Below are 21,152 nucleotides of genomic sequence, written 5' to 3'. Positions count from 1 at the left end.
AATCATACAAATCTGGGTTTGAATTCCAATCCTGCCACTCACTAGATGTATGCTCTTGGATGAGTCATTTTATCTCTCTGAGCCTCAGTTTTCCCCATCTAGAAAACGGGAATAATACCTTTTCCTCAGAGCACCGTTGAGAGAAGAAAATGAGGCGATATATGTACAGTGCCTACCCCATGCCTGGCACATAATAAAAATTCAATAATTGGTAACAAAAGGAGTTGATGCTATTATTATCATTGTGAAGACTATTATCTTTCAAGGCTAAGACTGAATTTATGAGCAAGACTTACTTCAGGTTTAGGGAATGACTATATTTGTAAAGGGATTGAAAAAACAGAATCTGAAAATTTCTGGACACTGAGTTCTTAATTGGGATCTTCTAAGCACTGAGCTGGGAAAAGTTTGTTTTGAATAGAAGGACATTATTATTAACTGTTCCCAACATGCCTTTAAATAAATCATCCCCAGACAAGTCTGGCAAGAGCTTCCCAAACCTCTGGCGTCTGCCTTTCTCCTTGGGAAGGGGTAGAGAACTGGGGTTATCACCACGATCTATCCCAGTGTCTGCCTGGCCTCATCCCAGAGAGTTGTGAGGACATTTAATATAATTGCTGAAAAATAATTATACAACATGCTATGTGGGCAAGACCCTGAGGTAGTATCAGAAAGATCTGTGTTTCAATCAGCTCTGTCACTCACCGGCTTCCTGTGTTACTTCGTGCAAGTTTAGTCTCTCTGAACCTCAGTTTCTTCTTCTGGGAGTGGGGGCTAATAAAAATGCTACTTCATACAGTTATCATATGGATTGACTGAAATAATTATAACAAAAGGTAACTCTGAAGTGTTTACTAGGTGTTAATTACTGTCTTTTAATCTATTATTTTATCTCTCACAACAGCCAAGGATAGCAATACTATTATTATCCCTATTTTAGAGATGAGAAAGTAGAACCATGAAGAGAATAGGTAAGGAACTGTAAGTCCTACTTGCCCGTGGGTGCTTACCAAGACTCACTGACCCTAGGGAGGACCTCTGGATAAAACTCAGTGAGTTTGAGAACTTGCATGATAAAAAAAAAAAAATCCTTATTTTCCCTAGCCTCTAACTGAAATTCAGTATGTCTCTCAATTATAAATGTATGCAACACACCATCATGATATTAGCGCTGGCCTGGGACTATGTCACCAATAGAATCACAGATATTATCACATTAAATGGCACTTTTAGGAAATAGCTCACAGAACTGTTGATGTTCATCACCACATTGAAACCTGTTATTAGATTTTGTTATTTGATGCATTAGTTTAAAAATAACCCACACTGTATCACAAATGTGGATTTTTAAAATATTTTCATCACTGTATTTCAAGATACTATGATGTTTATTTTGTAATCCTATATATCTTATGCATTTAAAATTATCATTCTGAAAGAGGATCCACAGACTTCACCAGACTGTCAAAGGGGTTCATGGTATAAAGAAGTTAAGAGAATAGCTGGATTATACACTAAGAATTCCAAAACATCAATTCAAAAGAACCTACGCACCCCAATGTTCATAGCAGCACAATTTACAATAGCCAAGTGCTAGAAGCAACCTAAGTGCCCATCAGTAAATGAGTGGATCAAAAAACTATGGTACATTTGCACAATGGAACACTATGCAGCTGAAAGAAAGAGCTACTACCTTTTGCGACAGCATGGATAGAACTGGAGAGCATTATGCTAAGTGAAATAAGCCAGGGGGTGAAAGACAAGTACCATATGATCTTGCCTGTAAGTGGAACCTAATCAACAAAACAAACAACAAGAAAAATATAACCGGCAACACTGAAAGGAAAAACAAACCCTCAGTAATAAGAGGGAAGGAGGGAGAGGGGTAACAAGGAAAAGAAGGAGAAGGGCCAAATCAAGGGACATGAATAGAGGACCCATGGACAAAGCCAAAGTGGGGAAGGATTGAGGTGGTGGTGGGTGGGGCAGGGGAAAGTGGTGGGAGAATGGGGACAAATGTATCTGGACAATAAATTTTTTTTTTTTTTTTTAAAGAGCATAGCTGTTAGAGCCATGCAAAGCCCTGAGCACAAAGCTAGGTGCCTTGCAAGTGCTCAGTGCACAGAAGCCTTTACAATAATGATGATTATTACAGCCAGCAAAATCCTGGTCATCCAGGAGCAAAACTATGGAAGTGATAAGGGACTTGATCTGTTGATGATCCAAATGCCAAGCTGACGATGAGAAGGAACACTCAATCAAGCAAGAGAGTAGGATTGAAGATTAGCTGTCCCAGACTCCTTCTTCTTGGGATGAAGAAATAGCCTCAAAGAGGGCTTGTTTCAGGTCCCAGGGCACATAGCACATTAGTGTTGGACTCAATACCAGCAACCAGTTCTTCTAGAGTCATCGCCTGCCCATTATAGAACAGGATCCTACAATATTGGACATGAAACCAGAGTGAAAGGCCCTCTCTCTGAAAGCACACACCTCCATCCCATTTCTTTCTGGATCTCAGGGCCCCTGGGAAAGCCCATAGATGTTGGAAGATCAGGGAATGTGGCATCGTGTGACGCCTCTCAGGTGGCGGGTCCAGGAGCCACTGCTCGGTGATGATGGGATATATGTTACAAACATTGAATCCTGGGCTCCCATTCAGACCTACCCCACCTGAATCTCTATGGAATAAGCTTGAAAATCATCAGCATTTTTATCAAGTTTCCCCGCTGATCCACATGTTAATCCAAGTGAGAACTACTAGCATAGTAGTTAATATGAGCTCCAGAGTTCAAACCCCAGTTCCACCACTTACTCATTAAATCACTTCAGGCAGTATTTAGTATCAAGTTTTAGATAGATTTCCCACCTCCAAAGCTAATAATGCCTACCTTACACATTTGTGAGGGTCAAATGTGACAATGCATGCAGTCTTCCACAGCATTTGGCACACAGTGGAAGCTCTACAAATATACCTTATGTGATTGTTGTGTGAGTTGTAACCAAACAGTGGCTTCATTAGTGGATTTTTAGTGTTTAAACCCCACCTCAATCCCCAAGACAAATTTCCTGTCTTCTATTGTGTCCCTGGGGTTGTGATGTGTGCTGATCAGTGACTCTACCCCTGGACAGTTCCCAAGTACTGGAGGAGCACTGTGTGCTGTCCAGACTTCTTCAATAACCAGAGTTGGAGAGAGAGAGGGAGAGAGAGTGAGAGAGAGAGGGAGTGAGCCCATGGGTTCTCCTCTGGGGGACACCAAGTGACCATCTGGCCAATGAAGGGTCTCCAAATCCCAGTGAAAGAACCCCCACTCTGACTGCAGATTGTGGTCCACTATCCCCTTTGCTTAACTTCTCTAAGTATCTGGTGAGTGGAAGCTTCTTTCCTAGGAGACCTCGGACCTCTGGCTTGGAGCAGCCGCTGTGAACTTGTGCCTCTCTCCCTTGGGTCTTCAGGACTTCAGTGCACAATGGCTGACTTCCACTAACCAGCAGGTGCATCTCTGTGCCTGGGGCTTTCTCCGATGCCATAAAAATACTTCTACCTTTGCACATGACAGCCTGGGATGGTTTGAATATTAACATTCCCCTGAAAGCAATACTCGAGCGATAGCTGATGGGAGTTGGTGTAGGCACCCCATTTCTGTCCCCACTTGGGTGCAATAATTCTGAGGGTGTGATAATTCCACACCCTTTTGCAGCTCCCCTTGCAGCACTGAACTCCAGCACTCACAGCAGCAGCTGCTATGATAATGTATCCATCATTGACTGCTTTCTTTTCTTTGTCTCACCTCCCCACCCCCTACCAGCATTCCCTTCACTTCTCAAATAAACTACTTGCAGTCAAATCTGTGTCTCAGGGCCCCTTTCAAGAGAACCATACTAAGGCAGATTTCTATCTGCCTTGCTTACAGAAGCCAAGCAAGAAATAAAATTTAATAAGTAGGCAAAGAATCCAATCTCCCATTTTTTCAGTATTCATGTGTTTTACAACCCTGGTCACTGGTTAAAAACTGAAGTGCAAATCTTAGCCAGATTTTCTAAGAATAAACTTAATTATGAAATGGATACCTAGCCATGGGACTCTTTTTAAAGGCAGGGAGTGAACTAATAGACATGACACAGAGTCATCAGAAAGACTTCCAATAGAAAAGTCTCCTGGAAAATTTGTATAAGTTGCTATTAACTAAAATGTTCCTTTACCTATAAAGATCTCTCATACACTTTAAGAATTAAAAATGTAGCTCTCCATGCTAATATTGGCATCCCCTGATGAAAACTCAGGTTAGAATATAGAACCCTAAAAAGATCCACGGCAACCCCAACAGCATCACATATAATCAGTTTTATTGCCAGGTAAGAAATTCATATTAATATAGTGAATACATATGTTTACAAATAAACATTCTTAGAAAACAAACAAATGTTTTTTTCTTCGTTGTAGGAAGTGTTATTGGTATCATAAACTCTGCAGTTGTTGACGAGTATTAACACAGGTTTACTTGCAGAACATACGGTTACTAAAATATTCGCACATAAAATATGCTCCATTTGCACAAAAACCTGGGGGGAGTTAGATGGGGAGGCCAGGCAGAGCCCAAGGCAGATGGAGGCTGAGACACTCTGGGGGGGGGGGCGGGGCCAAGGGGAGTCAGACTCTGGTCCCATGGTGTTGGAAGTCGGGACAGGTAAAGGCAAGTAGAAGCTAGTGCCAGGGCATGGGATGCGGAAGGGACAGTCTCTCTGCTTTACTCTGCTTTCTCTTCTATGTCTCCCTCCTCTAACTGTTGGGTCCTTGCTGATCCACGGTGGTCACAGTTCCCTAGGTCATCCCTCGTTACACTCTTGCAGCATCATGAGGTCTGTCTTCCCGCCCCAGAGGAGGCCAAAGGATACACTTCCCTGGCCACACTCCCCCCCTCAGTTTGTTCTCAAAGCCAATGGGAAGGTCACGAGACTGAGAAGCGCTGTTCTTCGGGGGCTGTCATCGCTGCTACGTCCTTCTTCCCATGCCACAGCTTTGCTGCCCACACTGTTGCTGCAGGCCCTCCAACTGACAGAAGTCACTGCATGATGTTGACTCAGAGGAGAATGAACATGGAGAATAAATAAAATCCTGTAGATTTAGAGACCAAGAAAGGTCCTTAATCAGGGTTGGGATAACAGTGAGATGAAGTGAGTTGAGAGCAAGGAGCAAAGGTGAGCTAAGAGGGAGCCAAGAACCACAGAATGTTTGAGCTGGAGGGGACCTCCCAGATAAGCCAGCCCAGTGTTTCCTGAAGCATGGGCTGTGTACCACTAGCGTACGCAAAACAGTTTTAAGTAGTACATGGACATAGCACTAATTAACACTGAGTCACATACGAAATGATTCCCTTTGCATTTTTGTCAGTCCATCTGGTTACTTCAAGGAGAAAATCTTCATTAGATGCTGGTATATCTTTAACAGCTCTTTAGTATCTGTTAATCTTGTTTTAATAAAGAGAGTGAGGAGAGAGGAGTGGAGATGGGGAGTAGAGAGGGAGAGAAGGGGGGAGGGAGAGACTGGAAGAGAGAGAGAAAACACACCAGGCTCTATGTTCAGACCCTTCCACAGGCAATCGCATCTAGCTAGAACTTGACAATTGCTTTGTTGCCTTTGTACTTATTTTTATACTTACTATTTAGGGTGACTGATACTGGTTTTCTATTTGTGATGATGGCAGGAAGTTTTTCTTTTAAAAGTCAAATGTATTAAAAATGAATCGAGTTAGGTACAAATACTGTGCCAGTGATACAGAGATGCCCAAGTGTGTGGTAGGTACACAGATAACTAAGTCAAGGAAACTAAGCCCAGTGGTGTTTAGTCCACTCTGGGGAGCATTGGGGTCCCTGCAAAGAGGCTGAGAAAGTGGGCACTAAATCTCCCACCCATTTCATCCAGCACAGAACATTGTTATGAAAGAAGTTCTTATGTAGTAGTTTCTGTGCACAATTTCATTTTTAAAAATGGGCTGAAGTTTTGTTATTTCAAAAAGCTTAAAAAGCTTGATCAAGCCTCCACTTTCCATGTTTCAGGTAGAAGACTAAAGCCCAGAGAGACAAAAGCATTGTCAAGGTCTCCAGATCAGCTGGGAGCGAACAGGAGAAGGCCCACCGGGTTTCCCTGATTCTGCAATGTCAGAGGGAGAGCTGGGTGAGACACAACTTGGAGTCCAGCATCCCAGCATATGCTCGGAGTCTTTTGGGGACCATGGGCAGCCTCTGACATCGGAACAGCTAGAGGTCTCTTGAAGGTCCCTGTCAACTAGCTAAGAACTTTAGGGACTAGTTGAAAATTTCGCACCTTAAATGCAGACCTCTTCTCTCTCAACGGCTCTCTTTGGACTTTCACAAAACAAAAAGAACTAGCATGAAAATTGCCTTTGTTGGGACACCCAAGGTCTACTGGCCATGAGAACCAACCTGAATACAACCTCAGGGAATTCTGGATGGGAGATGAGTGCACTTGAGTATCTGGAATGGTGGTTTGGAGGGTCCCTGGGAATTAGGGGATGCAGAAATGTTTAATAGGTTTGGGAAGCTGTAAATGGTAGAACTCATGGACAGTGTGGGAGGTAGGGAGATCTTGGTGTTTAGGTACCCCTGACACTGCAGCAGCCCCCTCAGAGGGTATGATGGGGTGGGCTCACCAATAAAGGGAAGATGAAAACATCTACCACTGCAGAAAAACAGGAGGGAGGGAGGCTAAAAGAACACAGGTTGCACTTGGGAAATAAGACTGTCATTAAACAGTAACACATTGAAGGCACCACCCACGCTTATGACATTTTCAGTCCAAAGCAGTTGAAATTCGGCAGCGGCGGCGGCAACGGGCTGAAGGGAAGGGAGTCGGAGATTGACAGTGGAGGACTGGTTAGTGTCTGTGTCTTGTCTCAGAGGCAAGGGGGACGTGCCAGCAATCGGACGCTCTGTGTCCCCTTCTCGCCTCTTGTCAACTTTTCAGCTGTGATTTTTCTTTTAATTGTTCTTGATGCCATTGTTGATTTCCTAAGTCTTGAAGATTTGGAACAAAAAACGAATTTGTTGTTCTTGTCTGTTTTGTAGTAGGTTTATACTTCATTTTTCTTTTTTTCTCTAAAAAAATGTATTTAGTACTCTCTGGACCCTCTGCCTGCCATAAGAGCCCATCCCTCCCATAGCCATGGTCATGGTCTTAATGGGAGTCCTAAAATCTTCCTTCTTTCCCATCACTGTTGGTGGGTTCAGGGTCATTTACGTTTTGCAAGTCTGAGTAGGTGTTGTTTTTTGCTTCCAACATGAATGATATGAAAAGGACTATAAATGGTTAGGGTCCAGTTACTGTCTCACGCTCGTCAAAATTTTGTGCCCACATCGCCACTTCTTGGGATTAGAAAATGCTTATAATGTGCACAGGTTCCTCCCAAATGACTCCTCTTTTCAAGAACTCTCATCTCGAGTGTCCACCCTCATTTCCTACCCGCCTTGCACCCTGGCTCATTCACCCAGAAACAGACAGATCCTGGCAAATGGTATATGTGCTCAAATGGACGATTTCTCTACATTGTGCTACTGTTATGTTTCATCATGGATTTTAGTTTCAAGTTAAGAGGAAGAGGAAAATTAGCCCCACAGTTTGGGCATGTGAGTCGGCAACCTTGGGCCTGAAGTCAAAAGACGGTGCTTCAGTTTCCCCTTGCTGTATTGCTGGATGTCCATGCTTCATTCCTGCTCAGCAGCCCGCCAACACGTGTTAGGCATGACCTAGGAAAAACGTAATTCCATTGTCACCAGCAGGTTGCTGGTCGGTTGGTGTGGAGAGTGAGTGTGCGGGTGGCTGTGTCGGGGGAGGCCAGGGAGGGTGTGGGCCGGACTGTTTTTTTGCCTCTCAGTTGAGTGTGCTCTCCAGGATGCACCCTGTAGCGAAAGCTCACACAGTCACTTCTGTTTTGCTGTTGGTGATGAAATATGGCTGTGGGGGTGGGTAGTGCTGGGGGCGAGTTCCCAAGGGGTCGCTGGAGCCTGACTCAGCCGTGCCAAGCTTGCCCTTGTTGCCATAAGCCTGCCGCCGGAGAGACTGCTCGTTGGGATCCCAGCTCTTGAAGTTGGTGGTGGAATTGTAGGCCAGGGGATGTGGGGGCGTCTTGTTGGTGCGAGACTTTTGTCCGTTCTGCTTGGCGGGGCCGTGCTCGGGGCTGAAGGCCCGCGGCTCATCCTCCACTCTTACAGGGTGCAGAGGTAGGTTCCCCTTGGCGGCCAGCTCGGCCAGGTGCCGGCGCTTGGAGTAGAAGTCGTCATTTACCTTGTCCGCTGGGTAGTGGGACAGGTGGATGGAGAAGCAGAGGAGAGAGTAGAGAGGGTGGGGGGGGAAGAGAGAGAGAGACAATTAGGGACTGGCAAATCAACCGGAAAACCGCATCCAAGTGGCCAACAGTCCAAACGAGACACACACTAGAAACGCCACCTGGAACAGACAGAAGGAAGGACGGGGGCATGTCCTTCTGACAAACGAAAGCAGGACTGAGAGGGTCAGGGCAGCCCCAAAAGCATCTCTAGACCCCCTCAAATAAACACTTCTCCCACCAGTCAGTCACCCCTAACGTTCTGCCATCCTTGGCTTTCTTATCAAATACAAGAGTTGTTTCTTCGTTATTAAAATGACATATTCTTGTCAGAGAAAATACTAAGTGTGTGGAGAAATATCTTTCTCCACCACTCAAGAGAGCCAATATCAACACTTGAGTGTGTTTTTCTCCTGGCCTTTGTAGTAAATAGAACGAATTGGGGATTTTTATCAGTGTGTTTGTTTGCTTTTCCAGTTAAGCAGACCTGTGTTCAAACCCCAGCTCTGTCAACTACTAGCAGTGTAACTCTGGCTAAATAACTTTAACTATTGTCGGCTTCTGTATAAGGCAAGTATTCACAATAAAATGTACATTTCATAGAGCTGTTTGGAGAGTTAAAGGACATGATGTGTGTAAAGGGCTTAGATATGAGCTGCCACTATTACCATAATTATCATTATAAACAGCTGATTCTCATGTAATATTCTATCAAGCATTCCTCCCATTGTTATAAATTATTAATAGACAGATTTTAATGCCTACAGGATATTATATTAACTGGGACTATTACAATTAATCAATCGCCCTATTGATGAACATTCAAGTTTTGCCGATATTTTGCTAATACACATAAAGCTGAGAGGAGAATCTTCTAGACTAAACTCTCTTTGTACTTAGAATTTTGAACTTAGAATAACATTAAAAATATTTTCTTAATCTACATCAGAGGATGGCAGACTATAGCCCATAGACCAAATCCAGCCACTGCCTATTTTTAAAAATAAAGTTTTACTGGAACACAGCCATACTTACTCATTTTCCTGTTGCCTGTGGCTGCTTTTGCTTTGCAGTGGTTGATTTGAGTCCATGTGACAGGGGCTGCCTGGCCCACAAGGCTGAGATATTTACTATCCAGCCCTGAAATGAATTACCTGGAGTGAGATTACTCTTAAAGGGTGTGAATATTATTAAGGCCCTTGATATATACTGCCAACTGTGCTACAAAAGAGTTATACCAATTTCCACTCCATTTCACCACACTCTCCAGCACCGATTTCTTCCCTTTTTCTTCCTTCCTTGTTTCTTTCTCTTTCTCTTTTTTCCTTCCTTCCTTCTTTCCTTCCTTCCTCCCCTCCCTCTCTCCTATCTTCTTTCCTTATTTATTTGAGAAATTTATGAGACCTCTTCTTATTTTTTTTTGTCTTACAATTATTTCCATATAAGATCCTCTATACTTCTTACATTAATTTCTTATCAATACATCTTTGAATTCATATCTCTGGGGAGACCAGAAATATTTGCTGCTCTTTGATCCACACTTATAACATCCCATTTTACTGCACATGTGAATTTATGTAAATTCATAGAGACCATGACAGTTCCATGTATCTTTTCTCATTTGATCCTTTCAACAACCGTGATTTTAACCCCTGCTTGATAGATTACAGAGCTGTCAAACTCAAGCCCGTGAAATGATTTAATGAAGGTTAGCAACTGCTAGTGGCTGAGCCAGGGTTGACCTAAGTCCAACAGGCATTATTTGATTACTTTTGAAAGGCCATGGAGGGAAAGCTTTGGTTCCAGAACTGAGTGGGCAAGAATATACTCCACCTCTCTGTGTCCACAGCAGACATCACTCATTCATCACAGGGATCTCTCCTGGCAAGTGTGACCTCCACTCGGGCTCCTTCTCAGCACAAGACCCCAGGCAGCTACATGCTAACTTTCCAGGCTTAATACATTTAACTTGGTTTTCCATTCCTATTAATGTGAATAGTCATGACAGATACAACCTTTCAAGGGGAAGTCCTCTTTATAAATTCTAGAGCCGTCTGAAGATACAGAATGTCAAAGCCAAAAGGAACCTGTGAGTCTGCTAATGGAGATACTAAGAGCACACATTCTTGAAATACCATGCATTGCTGAAACTGGCGTGAGTGAGCTTGGGTCTCCATCTTTCTGCCTTCCAGAGGAAGTTCTAGGTTTCCAGTGCCATGAAGTTTCTATAAGATGCTTTGATATTCCCCTTGAACTTCAAAGTTCATGTATCCAGTTATACTCCAGGAGGCCAAGCCTGAACCCATCAACACCACTCAGATCTACTCTTCAGGCTTGTCCTTCCCTCTGGCACGGGAACACCAACTCTCTAGCAACTCCAGGCACAAGCATGGGAACAGCTGCTGACTTCATCCTCCTCTTCTCCCCAAGCTGCTAAAGCGCCAAGTCCTTCAGGCCTTGCCTATCAAATACTTCCCTAACCTATTCCATTCCCCCACCCCGACTCTGAATAGCGCTTCAACCCCTGCCTTGAGTTTCACTTCCCCCCATCCATTCTCCATGCTACAAAGGCATATTTCTAAAATGTGATCATGTCACTCATCTACCAAAACCTCTTTGTGTTATTTGTTCAGTTATTGGGTCATTCATCAAGTAGGCATGGGGCAGAGCTAGACACTAGAAATATAAGGCAGAATCAGAACAGACTTTGTCTCTGCTGTCATGGTGCAGATATTCTACTAGGGAGGAACAGGTAGTGACCAAATAGTCACACAAATTACATAGATGTATAAATATGGTCAATGCTGTGAAGAATATCTGGTCTTATGAGTGCAGTGAGGTCTCTGAGTTGGTACGAGAACCAGATGTTGGAGCTGAGCTGTCCTGTCCTTTCATTATGTAAGACTCCCTGTTATTCATCTTTCACGACTTAGCTAAGGTGTTGCCTCCTGGTTCTCTCAGGCTCCAGCAGGTACCCAGCTCTCTCTATCATGGTACTGACCATGCTGTTTTATAATTTTCCATTTTCATATCTATGTCCTCCCACAGGACCATGAGTGCTTCAAGGGACCCTACCTTTCCATCTGTACAACTCAGTGACTCTCAACTGTGGCAGTACATGGGAGTCACTTGGGGTATTTTTAAAGATTTCAGATTCCTGGGCATCTTCTGCAATTTAATCAGAATCTCTGAGGGTCTGGCTCAGACACAGATTTTTTTAAAGCTCCACCCTCGGGTGATCCTAACGTGCAGGCAGGATTGAGAACCACAGGCTGAGCCTGGGCATCTAGCACAGGGCTGGCACATAGATTTTTGTAAAGCACTAAAAGGCAATGAGCTCCTGTCTCACTCCTGATATTCCCACCTGCCTCTCATGTCAGATACCCCTCCATTCTAAGAAGTCTGTCAAGGTCAGATCCCACTACACTTAGGCTCTTGTCCATGGCACATATCATGCCTGCTGTTTGACCTTCTTTATACAGTTCATTAATTACTGTTTATCTCTCCCACTAGAGTTCCAAGAGGGCAAGGCCAGGCCTGATTTTTGCTCATCGTTGCTTAAGCAATGTCCAGACCCATTCCTGGCAGATATCAGAGACTCAATAAATAAACATTCAGTAAAGGAATATACAAGCAAAATTCTGTAACGGAATAGAGAATATTGGGGCAATAGTTGGAGTGGATACTCCTTTCCCCCTTTCCTCCTAGTGGTCTCTGACTAAAAGTCTCACTCACTATCATCATGTCCCCAGGCATGATCCAGAGTCATTCATTTGGTGTTTCTCTTTCCAGGCAATGGACTAGTCTAATGGAGCAGGCAACGGTCTGCCCAGAGCAAGGGATACCTTCAAGGGTTCTTGTTTATGACAAGCTGAGAGAATTGATTATGAAGTAGATGTCCTAACAGCTGAGATAGGTAATGTCTTCTCAAAAAGCTCCAAAGAAAAATAGTCTGAGAGGCATTCTGTTCTTGCCTCTATGGGAAGAAGCCCCCATTAAGAGGAATCATGGAGTTCCACATGGAAAATCTACATCCTTCTCCACACCCTACCCTGAACTGGTCTCTTGGTGAACCTGGCATCGGGTACTCCCTGAGCACAGAAAGTGTTTAGTACATGGTACAAGAGTGGAGTGGTCAGGAAAGTCTGTGGGCTCTGCAATGAGACACATTTGAATTTATGAGACCTCAGGAATGCCACTTAACTTATTAAAACTCTATTTTCTTAGGTAAAATAAGAATAATATAAACTACTCTCCAGTTTATTGGGAGGAATGAATTCTATGAGATATATAAGCTACATGGCACAACTACGAAATCTATCACTATTCAGTACATATATTTTGCTTCCTGGCCTCTGAAAGAACTGGGTTAAGTCCAACAGACATTCATTGAGCACTCACTCTGTACCAGGCTACCTGCTCAACACAAAGGCACACATCCAAACCAACCATCCTTCTCTCATTTCTTCCTTCCCTCTTTGCTTTCTTCCTCCCACCATATGCGTTGAGGACTTACTTTGCTCTATGAAATGGCATAAGAAGGGGCATTGATCTGTCTGGGATGAAGAGCTGATCGGGGATGAAAACGTGCTCTGTAGCTACAATCTGGAGGTAAAGAGTCACAGAGGTGGCATTGCAGGTGAAGGAACATGGTATACAGCAAAAGTGGCCATACAATTTTGCAGTTTCTTCAATAAAGAGGTAGAGTCTACTTCTCTACCCTTTGAACCTGGCCTGGCCTTGTAACTGGTTTTGATGCCATGCATGCCCTGAATCTGGCCTTCTAGGAGTTCTATGGCTTCTGCTTTGGAGCTCTTGGAATCCTGCCTCCACATGAAGAAGGAGGCCCAGGTTAGCCTCCTGCAGGATGAGACACCCGTGTGCTGGTTGCCCATGTTCACCACAACCAATAGCCTGCTCATTGCCAGATACTGAGCAAGGTCATCTGAGACCATACAGCTATCAGCTGACCTGCCAGCTGACTCCAGATCCTGAGTAAGCCTGGCCAAGACCAACCAATCCCACCCAAACCAGAAGACCTCCCCAGCTGACCCAGAATCAGAAGCTCAATAACTGGTGGCTGTGTTAAACGACTAAGCTTTGGGTAGTTGGTAATGCAGAAGTAGATAACTGATACAGAACAGCATTTTCAAAAGCCCTCAGGTGGGAAGGAACATAGTGTCTTCAAGAAACTGAAAAGATATCTGTGTGGTAGAGTAAACAGAACAAGGGTCATCAGACCATCTAATGTCCTGTAGGCAAGATGATATCATTCACATCTGTTTGTTTGTCTGACCGTTCTCCCTCCACTGGACTCGGAAATGTTTTAGAGAAATGAAGAACAGGCACAGATATCTTGCTTGGGGCAAAAGAACTGTCCTTCAAAGAGTTATTTTCAAAAGTATTTCAGCAATACTGTGGTTGGTGGTGGATGAACTGTTCCCATAACTAGGAAATGCAATTTTCCTGGAATCCTCTCTCCAGTGCTTCTGGTCACCTCTGCTTTGGCTCCCAGGGAGGGGAAAGAAACGCTGACATGGACACTCTCGGCTCTGTGCAGTGTGGTCCCTGTCTTAGTATATTAAAAGAACTTGTGAAAAAAATAACAGATTCATTGAACAGCCTTGTAAGCCCCATTAATAAATGCATTAACCTAATCAGCCCTGGTACCTCATGGGCAGATGGCTGACAAGCCAACCAGGAAACAGATGTGTGAGGCTTTCAACAACACTGGTTCTCTCCGGTTTGATTTTTCTTCATTTAAAAAGAGGAAGAAAGAATGAAAAAGGCGCTTTCCTTCCAATAAGCCTAATTGCCTTGAAGGAACTGAGGGTATAAAATTAAACTGTACCTTCCTCCATCTGTCTCTCTCTTAATTAGCAGCAGACACTTGTACAGGTGTGAGGTGGGATGGGGCCTTGCTTCTGTGGAAATGGAAAGAGTCAAAGTAATAACCACTTATCAAAACAAGGTGCACATCTGAGGGTCTCGGCAGGTGGCCTCCCACCTACATTCTTTCCTTGGGCCAAAGATATCTTAAGGAGGGGTTCCTACAGTTCCTTCTCACATGGCGATATTCTTGGGTCTCACTCAGGTGATGGATTTTACATGGTAAGCAAACCAAAGCTTTCGCCATTCCTCATTTGTCCCTGTCTTTGGTCCAAGAACATGTGGAAATTAAGTAATTAATCTTCCCGTCACACCTACCAATAAAACCCAAGTTATTTGCAATGGCCCCTAAAGCCTACATGACCCGGCCTCAGCTATTTGTCCACTTTCAACTCTTCCACACTTAATATGAACCCATCACAAAGTGGATTAGTTTCATAGGGCTAGCATAACAAATTACCACAAATAAGGTGGCTTAAAAAATATATAAATTTATTCTTTCACAGTTCTTGAGGCCAGAAGTCTGAAGTCAAGGTGTCAGCTGGGCCAAGCCCCTCCCTCCAGGCTCTATGCAAGGGTTTTCCTTGTTTCTTCCAGCTTCGGGTGGATGCAGCCATCTTTAGCATTCTGCGCCTTGTAGCTACATCAGTCTGTCTCTGACTTCACATGGCCATCCTCTGTGTATGTGTCCCTGTGTCCAAATCTCCCTTTTCTAATAAGGATACAGGACATTTGATTAGGACCCACATTAATCCAGTATGATCTGATTTTAACCTGACTACATCTGCAAAGGCTGCACTTCTAAGTCTGGTCATATTCTGAGGTTCCACAAAGACACATATTGGAGGGGACACTATTCAACACAGTTCGTACAGGATTCCCGTCTGCTCCTGAACGCACCATGCTTTTCATCTTATTGCCATTGGACTCTGTCCCCTGCTGTTCTCTCTGCCAAATGCTCTTCTTTTTGTTTGCATATCTGGGTCCATCTTGTCATTTGGTTCTCTGATCAAAGGTCCTCATCAGAAAATACTTCCTGATGACCCAATCAAAACAGAGCCCCACATCCCCAGTTGCTCTTATCACCTCTCTCTATTTTAATATGTTCTTAACCTGTATCATAATATGAAATTATCTTTCTTAGTTACTTGTGTATCATCTGTCTTCCTTGACTAGAATAAAAACTCCAATCAGGTAAGAGATAATATCTGCTCTGCTCACTATTGCATCCCCAACACCAAATCCAGTACTTGGCACAGAGTAGGGGTACAATAATATGCATTTGGTGAAGGAAGGAAAGCATTGGATATATTTCAATTCTAATCACATTCTCTAAAATATTACAAGTGGGCAGGATGCTTCATCTTCTGATCATCTAGTCTGTGCTATCTAATTTTATGTGTCAACTCAACCAGTCCATGAGTTGTCCAGATTAAACATTATTTCTCAGTGTGCCTGTGAAGGTATTTCTGGGTGAGATTAGCATTTGAATTGGTGAACTCATTAGATTGCCCTCCCCAATGTAGGTGGGCATCGGCTAACCTTTTGAGGGACTGAGTAGAACAAAAAGCAGAGGAAGAAGGATGCATTTCTTTCCTGCCTGCCTGTTTGAGCTGGGACATTGGTTTTGTCCTGCCCTTTAGAATGGGTTCCCCTGGTTCTCAGACCTTCAGACTCAGACTAGAATTATACCACTAGTTATCCTGGGTTTCTAATTTCCAGACAATGGATCATGGGACTTTCTCCACCTCCATAACCACATGAACCAATTCTTCTTAATAAATCTCCTTTTATATATGGATCCTATTACTCATATATATGAATATCCATAGGGGATATATATGTCTTTATATTTTACTTATATACAAGGTAGGAGATTTATTATGGGAAATTGGTTCAACCAAAACAATAGCATACATCTCCTATCATTCATACATGATATATATAAACATAATACATATGAACTTCCTGTTTTCTTGGGTGTGTGGCCACTCAGCTGCAAAAGAAATCTCCCCAGTTTTCTAGGAAGATAAATTTGGTCAGGGGGCTAACCTGTCACCAATAAATGGTAGTGAAAATGATGCATCCAATTTTCACTTCAACTGGTTGCTTTGGATGTTCTCTCTTCCCCCTTTTCACAGGTTATACCAATAATCAACTCTAACAATGCAGAAAAGGATAATATGGTAGAAGGAGGTAGAGCAACAATGTTGAAGGAACCTGGGTCCCTGAGTCATGACCTGGAGCAGAGTTTCCCCACCAGTCTAGACCCTTGAGGCTATACCACAAAAGAAAAATAGACTTCTTTCTTTTAAGCCACTGTATTTGTGGGGCCTTTTGGTACAGTAGGGCAGTATTTACTTTTTACTTAAATAGGAATATTTTCTGGGTCTGATTTTTTTTTATCCTTCACAAGCTGAATTAAAAAATGGAAAGTGGAAGAGTTCATGTTGTTAAAAAATATCCAGGTATTTCTCTCTTCTTTTGAAGTATATTCTCTAAAGCTGTGCAGTTTCCTGAGGCTGTCTCAGCAGGCAGAAACAAGAAAGGCAGGAAGAAAGCCTAGCTTCCCAGGCAAAAGGCGGCTGGGGAGGAGACAAGAAGGTTCATCTTAGTGGGAAATTAGCCCCATTTCACTTGGTCTTGGGCCTTGTTGAAGAGACATGAGTAGGAAAAAAAATCACACTTGAACCAGATCCTAATGAAGCCCAGGGCTCTGGGCTCTTCCCACAGGGCCCCATACCTTTCCTGAAGCCATGTCTCTCTACGAGAGAAAACTGATAGGGAGAGTCCAGAAGCCTGGCCCTTTTTCGTCTTAACCCTGAGGTTTCCCAACATGAGGTATTGCTGTCTTTGCTGGAGAGGATTTTGAAACAGTGCCTGGCTGGAGCTTTGTACCGAAACTGTCCAGGCTGTACCATGAGCCCTTCTGTTGTGGCCGCAGGGAGCCCTCTGTCAATGTCTTGCTGCTGACAGCCCTCTGAATCCTCAAGCCCTTTGTCTCTCCCCTTAGGCAGTCCTGCTATGCAGTCACCACTTTCTGAGAGGCTGTTGAACGAAGGTGGATGATCTCATGCTCTAGCCATGGCTGACCACAGAGCCCTCTGTATGAAGGGGTCAGATGGAAGCCGTGCACTCATCCACTGCCTTTGTATGCATCCTGCATTGCTGTTCCATAGATAGAGATATTTCCTTTCAGAAACTCACTGTGTGGTTTGTCTTCTGAACACTTTCCCAGCTGGTAAAATGTTATCCAACTAGTAGTTTTTAAATGAAGCAAAAAAGTTTAACTATCTTAAATCCTATGTACCTACCGCTAGTTTGCTGTAACAAAGGACCATCTTCCAATTTTAAGATTTGGGACCCTATGTTAGATTAATGCATGAACGACCTCAACTCTTCACCCTTCCCTGTATCCACACTCTTTTTAGGTGACTTTGAAACTCACCCCCAAAAGAAGGATCTTGTTTCCCCACAACTGGATTCTGAATTCATCCATGTGACTAATGCATGTAAGCAGAGGTAACCTAAAGATGTTTGAAGAAGTGCTTGCTGTTTTGGGGTTGTTCTCTTCCACATCATGAGAACATGTCTAGGCTACCCTATCCGAAGAGAAAAGACACCTGGAGTACAGTCAAGTCACGTTGGTCATTCCAGCTAAAACCAGTCTAGATCAGCCGATATCCAACCAACTCCCAGACACATGGGCGAACTCAGATGAGGCTAGAAGAACCTCCACATCTGCATAAATCACAGGCACAAAGATGCCTGATCTCAATAAATGCTGAATTAAATCATTTTTAAGCCATGAGGCTTGAGGTTGTTTGTTACACAGCACTATTGTGGCAAGAGATAACTGATATGAATACCAATCATTCACTCATCCTATTTCCAGGAAGAGCCCCCAGTTTTCAAGTAGGGATCTACCTCACCACTATTCCTGGTCCATGTGGTCTGGATAAAAATCCCCTCTACTCCCCTACTTCCTAGCTCTTCCACAGTGACTACAAAAAAACCCTATCATTGCCCTTACCACCATGTTTTGTTCAACGGTGGGCACGTGACAAGGCAAGCCAATCAGAGCAAAGCCTGGGATTTTTACTTACAAAGAAAGAGAGAGTCACTGAGATCAGTGACCCAAATCTTCCATTTTATAGGAAAGGCAACTGAAGCTGTGGTTTAAGGGCACCCAATTGGGTAGAAGCAGCATTGGGTCTAGAATGCAGTTCTCCTGACTTCTCTATCTGGTTGATTTTTCTACTGTATCCCAGTGGCTCTTCAGAAAAGACAACAGAATGCCCAACTTCACTTACTAATTTACTCTATTAAATTTACTTTATGAGTTTCTACAATGTGCTGTGGGCACCATGCAAGGTGCTGGTGAAGTCTGAAGTGAATGAGATCTAGTTGGGTTAGGTTCAGAGAGATGTACTTCCAAATTACTCAAATGCTTGCCAGAATCTTGCCACAATGGAATTTTCTGCAAAGCAAAGAATCTCCTCCACTGACTCACTTCATGCCATATAGGTTCCCAAGGAAGTTCATCAAAATTTCAGTGCTTGCTGTGTGGTTTTCAAAAGAGGCTGAACTCAGGAGCTGGTGGGATTTGATTTTTATTTTTAAAAAATCACCTCCTTATCCTCCACCTGCTCTGTACCCTACTGCTCACCAGCAAACCAATAACCCAAATCAGAAAATTTCAAAAGCCTGAATTTCATGAAATAGTGTTTTAAGGCTGCTTTTAGATAAGTTCTTCCCCAAGAGGTCTGCACTCCAACAGAACTATAACCCAATTTACACATTTTCTTTGACTTGTACCTTCTGTAGCATCTTTTGGATAAACAATAATCACTAAACTACATCATTTTTCTTAGAGAAAAGGAATAACTAAGATTTATTGAGTGCCTACTATGTACTAGACACCGTTTTTGCCATATTACCAACACTATCTCATTTAAACCCAATTAAGATAGGTGGCAAGGCAGTATCATTTTTCCATGTGACCGATGAGAACTGAGGCCCGAGATATGAAGTGATTTGGCTGTCGAATTACTCTGTCACAACTAAGAGGTAGGAGAGCAAGATAGCTAATCCAAGACTGTCTACATCCAACGCCTTATCTTCCGGCTGTAGCCCCAGCTCAAACCCCAACTAAGAAAACAGTTTTATTTCAGCAAACAGCAAAAAAATCACATTTGGAGGAATACAGGCATGTAGAAATTGGTGTTCAATGGCAAATTATGTTTGCATCTAGGATTGGGTCTTAGAAAAGGGAAGGTTCAAACTTTAGTGCACATAAAATTATTCAGAACGTACATTTTTAAAAATGAATGAAAAAAATGTGGAGATCCCTCATCCAATAATCCCAGTTCCTTAAGACTGGGTGTGGGCCTAAGATTTACACTTCTAACAAGCATTTCCAGTAATTTTGGGTGGAGTCTTTAAGCCATTCTTTGAAGTCTGAGTCCTGGTCCTGGGTGTGATGTAATTTTCCCGTGTGACTTTGAGCAACATCATTTATCTCAGGGGAACTCAGCTCCTTCATCTGGAAAAGCAGAAAAGCTGAGTGAAGCGTATTTTCTTTATTGTCTTCATTGAAGTGTAATGCTTTCATTGTCTCATAAAATTACTCCCCCAAACTCGATGCAGAATGGATATTATCATTGCTTCTGCTTTGCAAATGGTAGAAATGGGTGTTCTGAGCATGTGAGTGGCTTGCATACAGCCTGATTCTAATCAGAGCCAGAGTGATTAAATCACAGTACTGTGCTGGCAGTTTCTTCTAAGTTCAGTGTTGCAATGCAGCAGCACTAGACAAAGGGACAGGTCACGTTCAAAGATTCATGTTGAAAAATAAACAGCTTTAAAAAGGCGCTCCTTCATACTGATTAAGAGAGTCCACTGGGCTTGAGGTGGCGGTGTCTTCTGTCCTGGGCTTTAAACAAATATGCCAGGAATCCCAAGGGCTGGGCCTAAGTAGATCAACAGCAGTGGCCACTAGGGGGCGACCTGTGTGGTAAACCTTCAGGAGTGATTGCAGAATAGTGCAAACGGTATGATTTATTTGCCAATTCCTGTCCTGGCTGATAGAATTTCCTCCAAAGTGACTTACAGTCCATGTGAGTCAAAGCAGAAAACTTGTACCTTCAGGGACCTTGTCAATTCTTCTTCACAACTACCCCTTCCTTACCCCGCCTCCCCGGGTGACACTCACCCCTGGGCCTATTTATCCTCTCATTCCCAGTTTCCAAAGTGGGCTCCTAGGAACATTCCTGCCACTGGATGTAAAGATACTACCTGGTTTTCCTGAAAAGAAGAGATCAGACGTCCAAGGTGTTTGGAAAATGATGGTTTATGCAGAGTTTGAGTTTTTGTTACCACAAGATTTCTCAGAGCCTTTCATTAGCTCTCCTGATAATAGTAGCAATAATATCAGAAATGACCTTCATGCATATACACTTCCCATATGCCAGGCACCATGACATGTGTGATACATGATGTCTCATCTCATTCTTAACATGATATTGTCTTCATTTTATAGATCAAAAAAACAGAAACAAAAACAGAAACAAAAACAAAAACAAATAGAGGCCCAGATTGGCTGAGTGACTTGCTGAGGGTAACAAGAATACCAAACGATGGGGCCACGACTGAAACCCAGGTGTGTCTGAGGCTAAGCCCATCACACCCTGCTTACGTCTCTCATTGAAGAAGGTGGCGGGGTACGGGAGGCAGGAGCCATACAAACTCCCCAACCTTGTTATCATGCCGCATGGAGACTCAGGACTTGGGGTCTACAGGTTCGAGGGAGATCATGACCCCCCAGGAACGTGGCCTGGGCCTTTCCGGGTCCCTTCTCTCTCCTAGCAGACAGGATAAATAAAGGCGCATTTAGCAGGACAGGTGAAATTAGCCCAGTTTGGG

General features: G+C 43.4%; 1 protein-coding gene across 3 annotated transcripts in view; it reads right to left on the bottom strand.

Annotated features, from left to right (window-relative positions):
* Nucleotides 1-4,450: 4,450 nt before the first annotated feature.
* SHISA9 (shisa family member 9) overlaps nucleotides 4,451-21,152 on the bottom strand; it is a 284,780-nt gene continuing 268,078 nt past the window's right edge. For all 3 annotated transcript variants that reach the window (XM_054589592.1, XM_054589593.1, XM_054589594.1), the window contains one exon: nucleotides 4,451-8,307. In XM_054589592.1, the coding sequence (XP_054445567.1) occupies nucleotides 7,928-8,307 (380 nt within the window). In that variant the 3' untranslated portion in view covers nucleotides 4,451-7,927. The remainder of the gene's footprint in view (nucleotides 8,308-21,152) is intronic.

Source organism: Pteronotus mesoamericanus, unplaced genomic scaffold (assembly GCF_021234165.1).
Source record: "Pteronotus mesoamericanus isolate MK-2021 breed Mesoamerican mustached bat unplaced genomic scaffold, CSHL_Meso_final scaffold_167, whole genome shotgun sequence".
Taxonomy (NCBI): Eukaryota; Metazoa; Chordata; class Mammalia; order Chiroptera; family Mormoopidae; genus Pteronotus; species Pteronotus mesoamericanus.
Note: the sequence above shows the minus strand (reverse complement) of the source record. Positions and strands in the feature narration are given on the sequence as shown.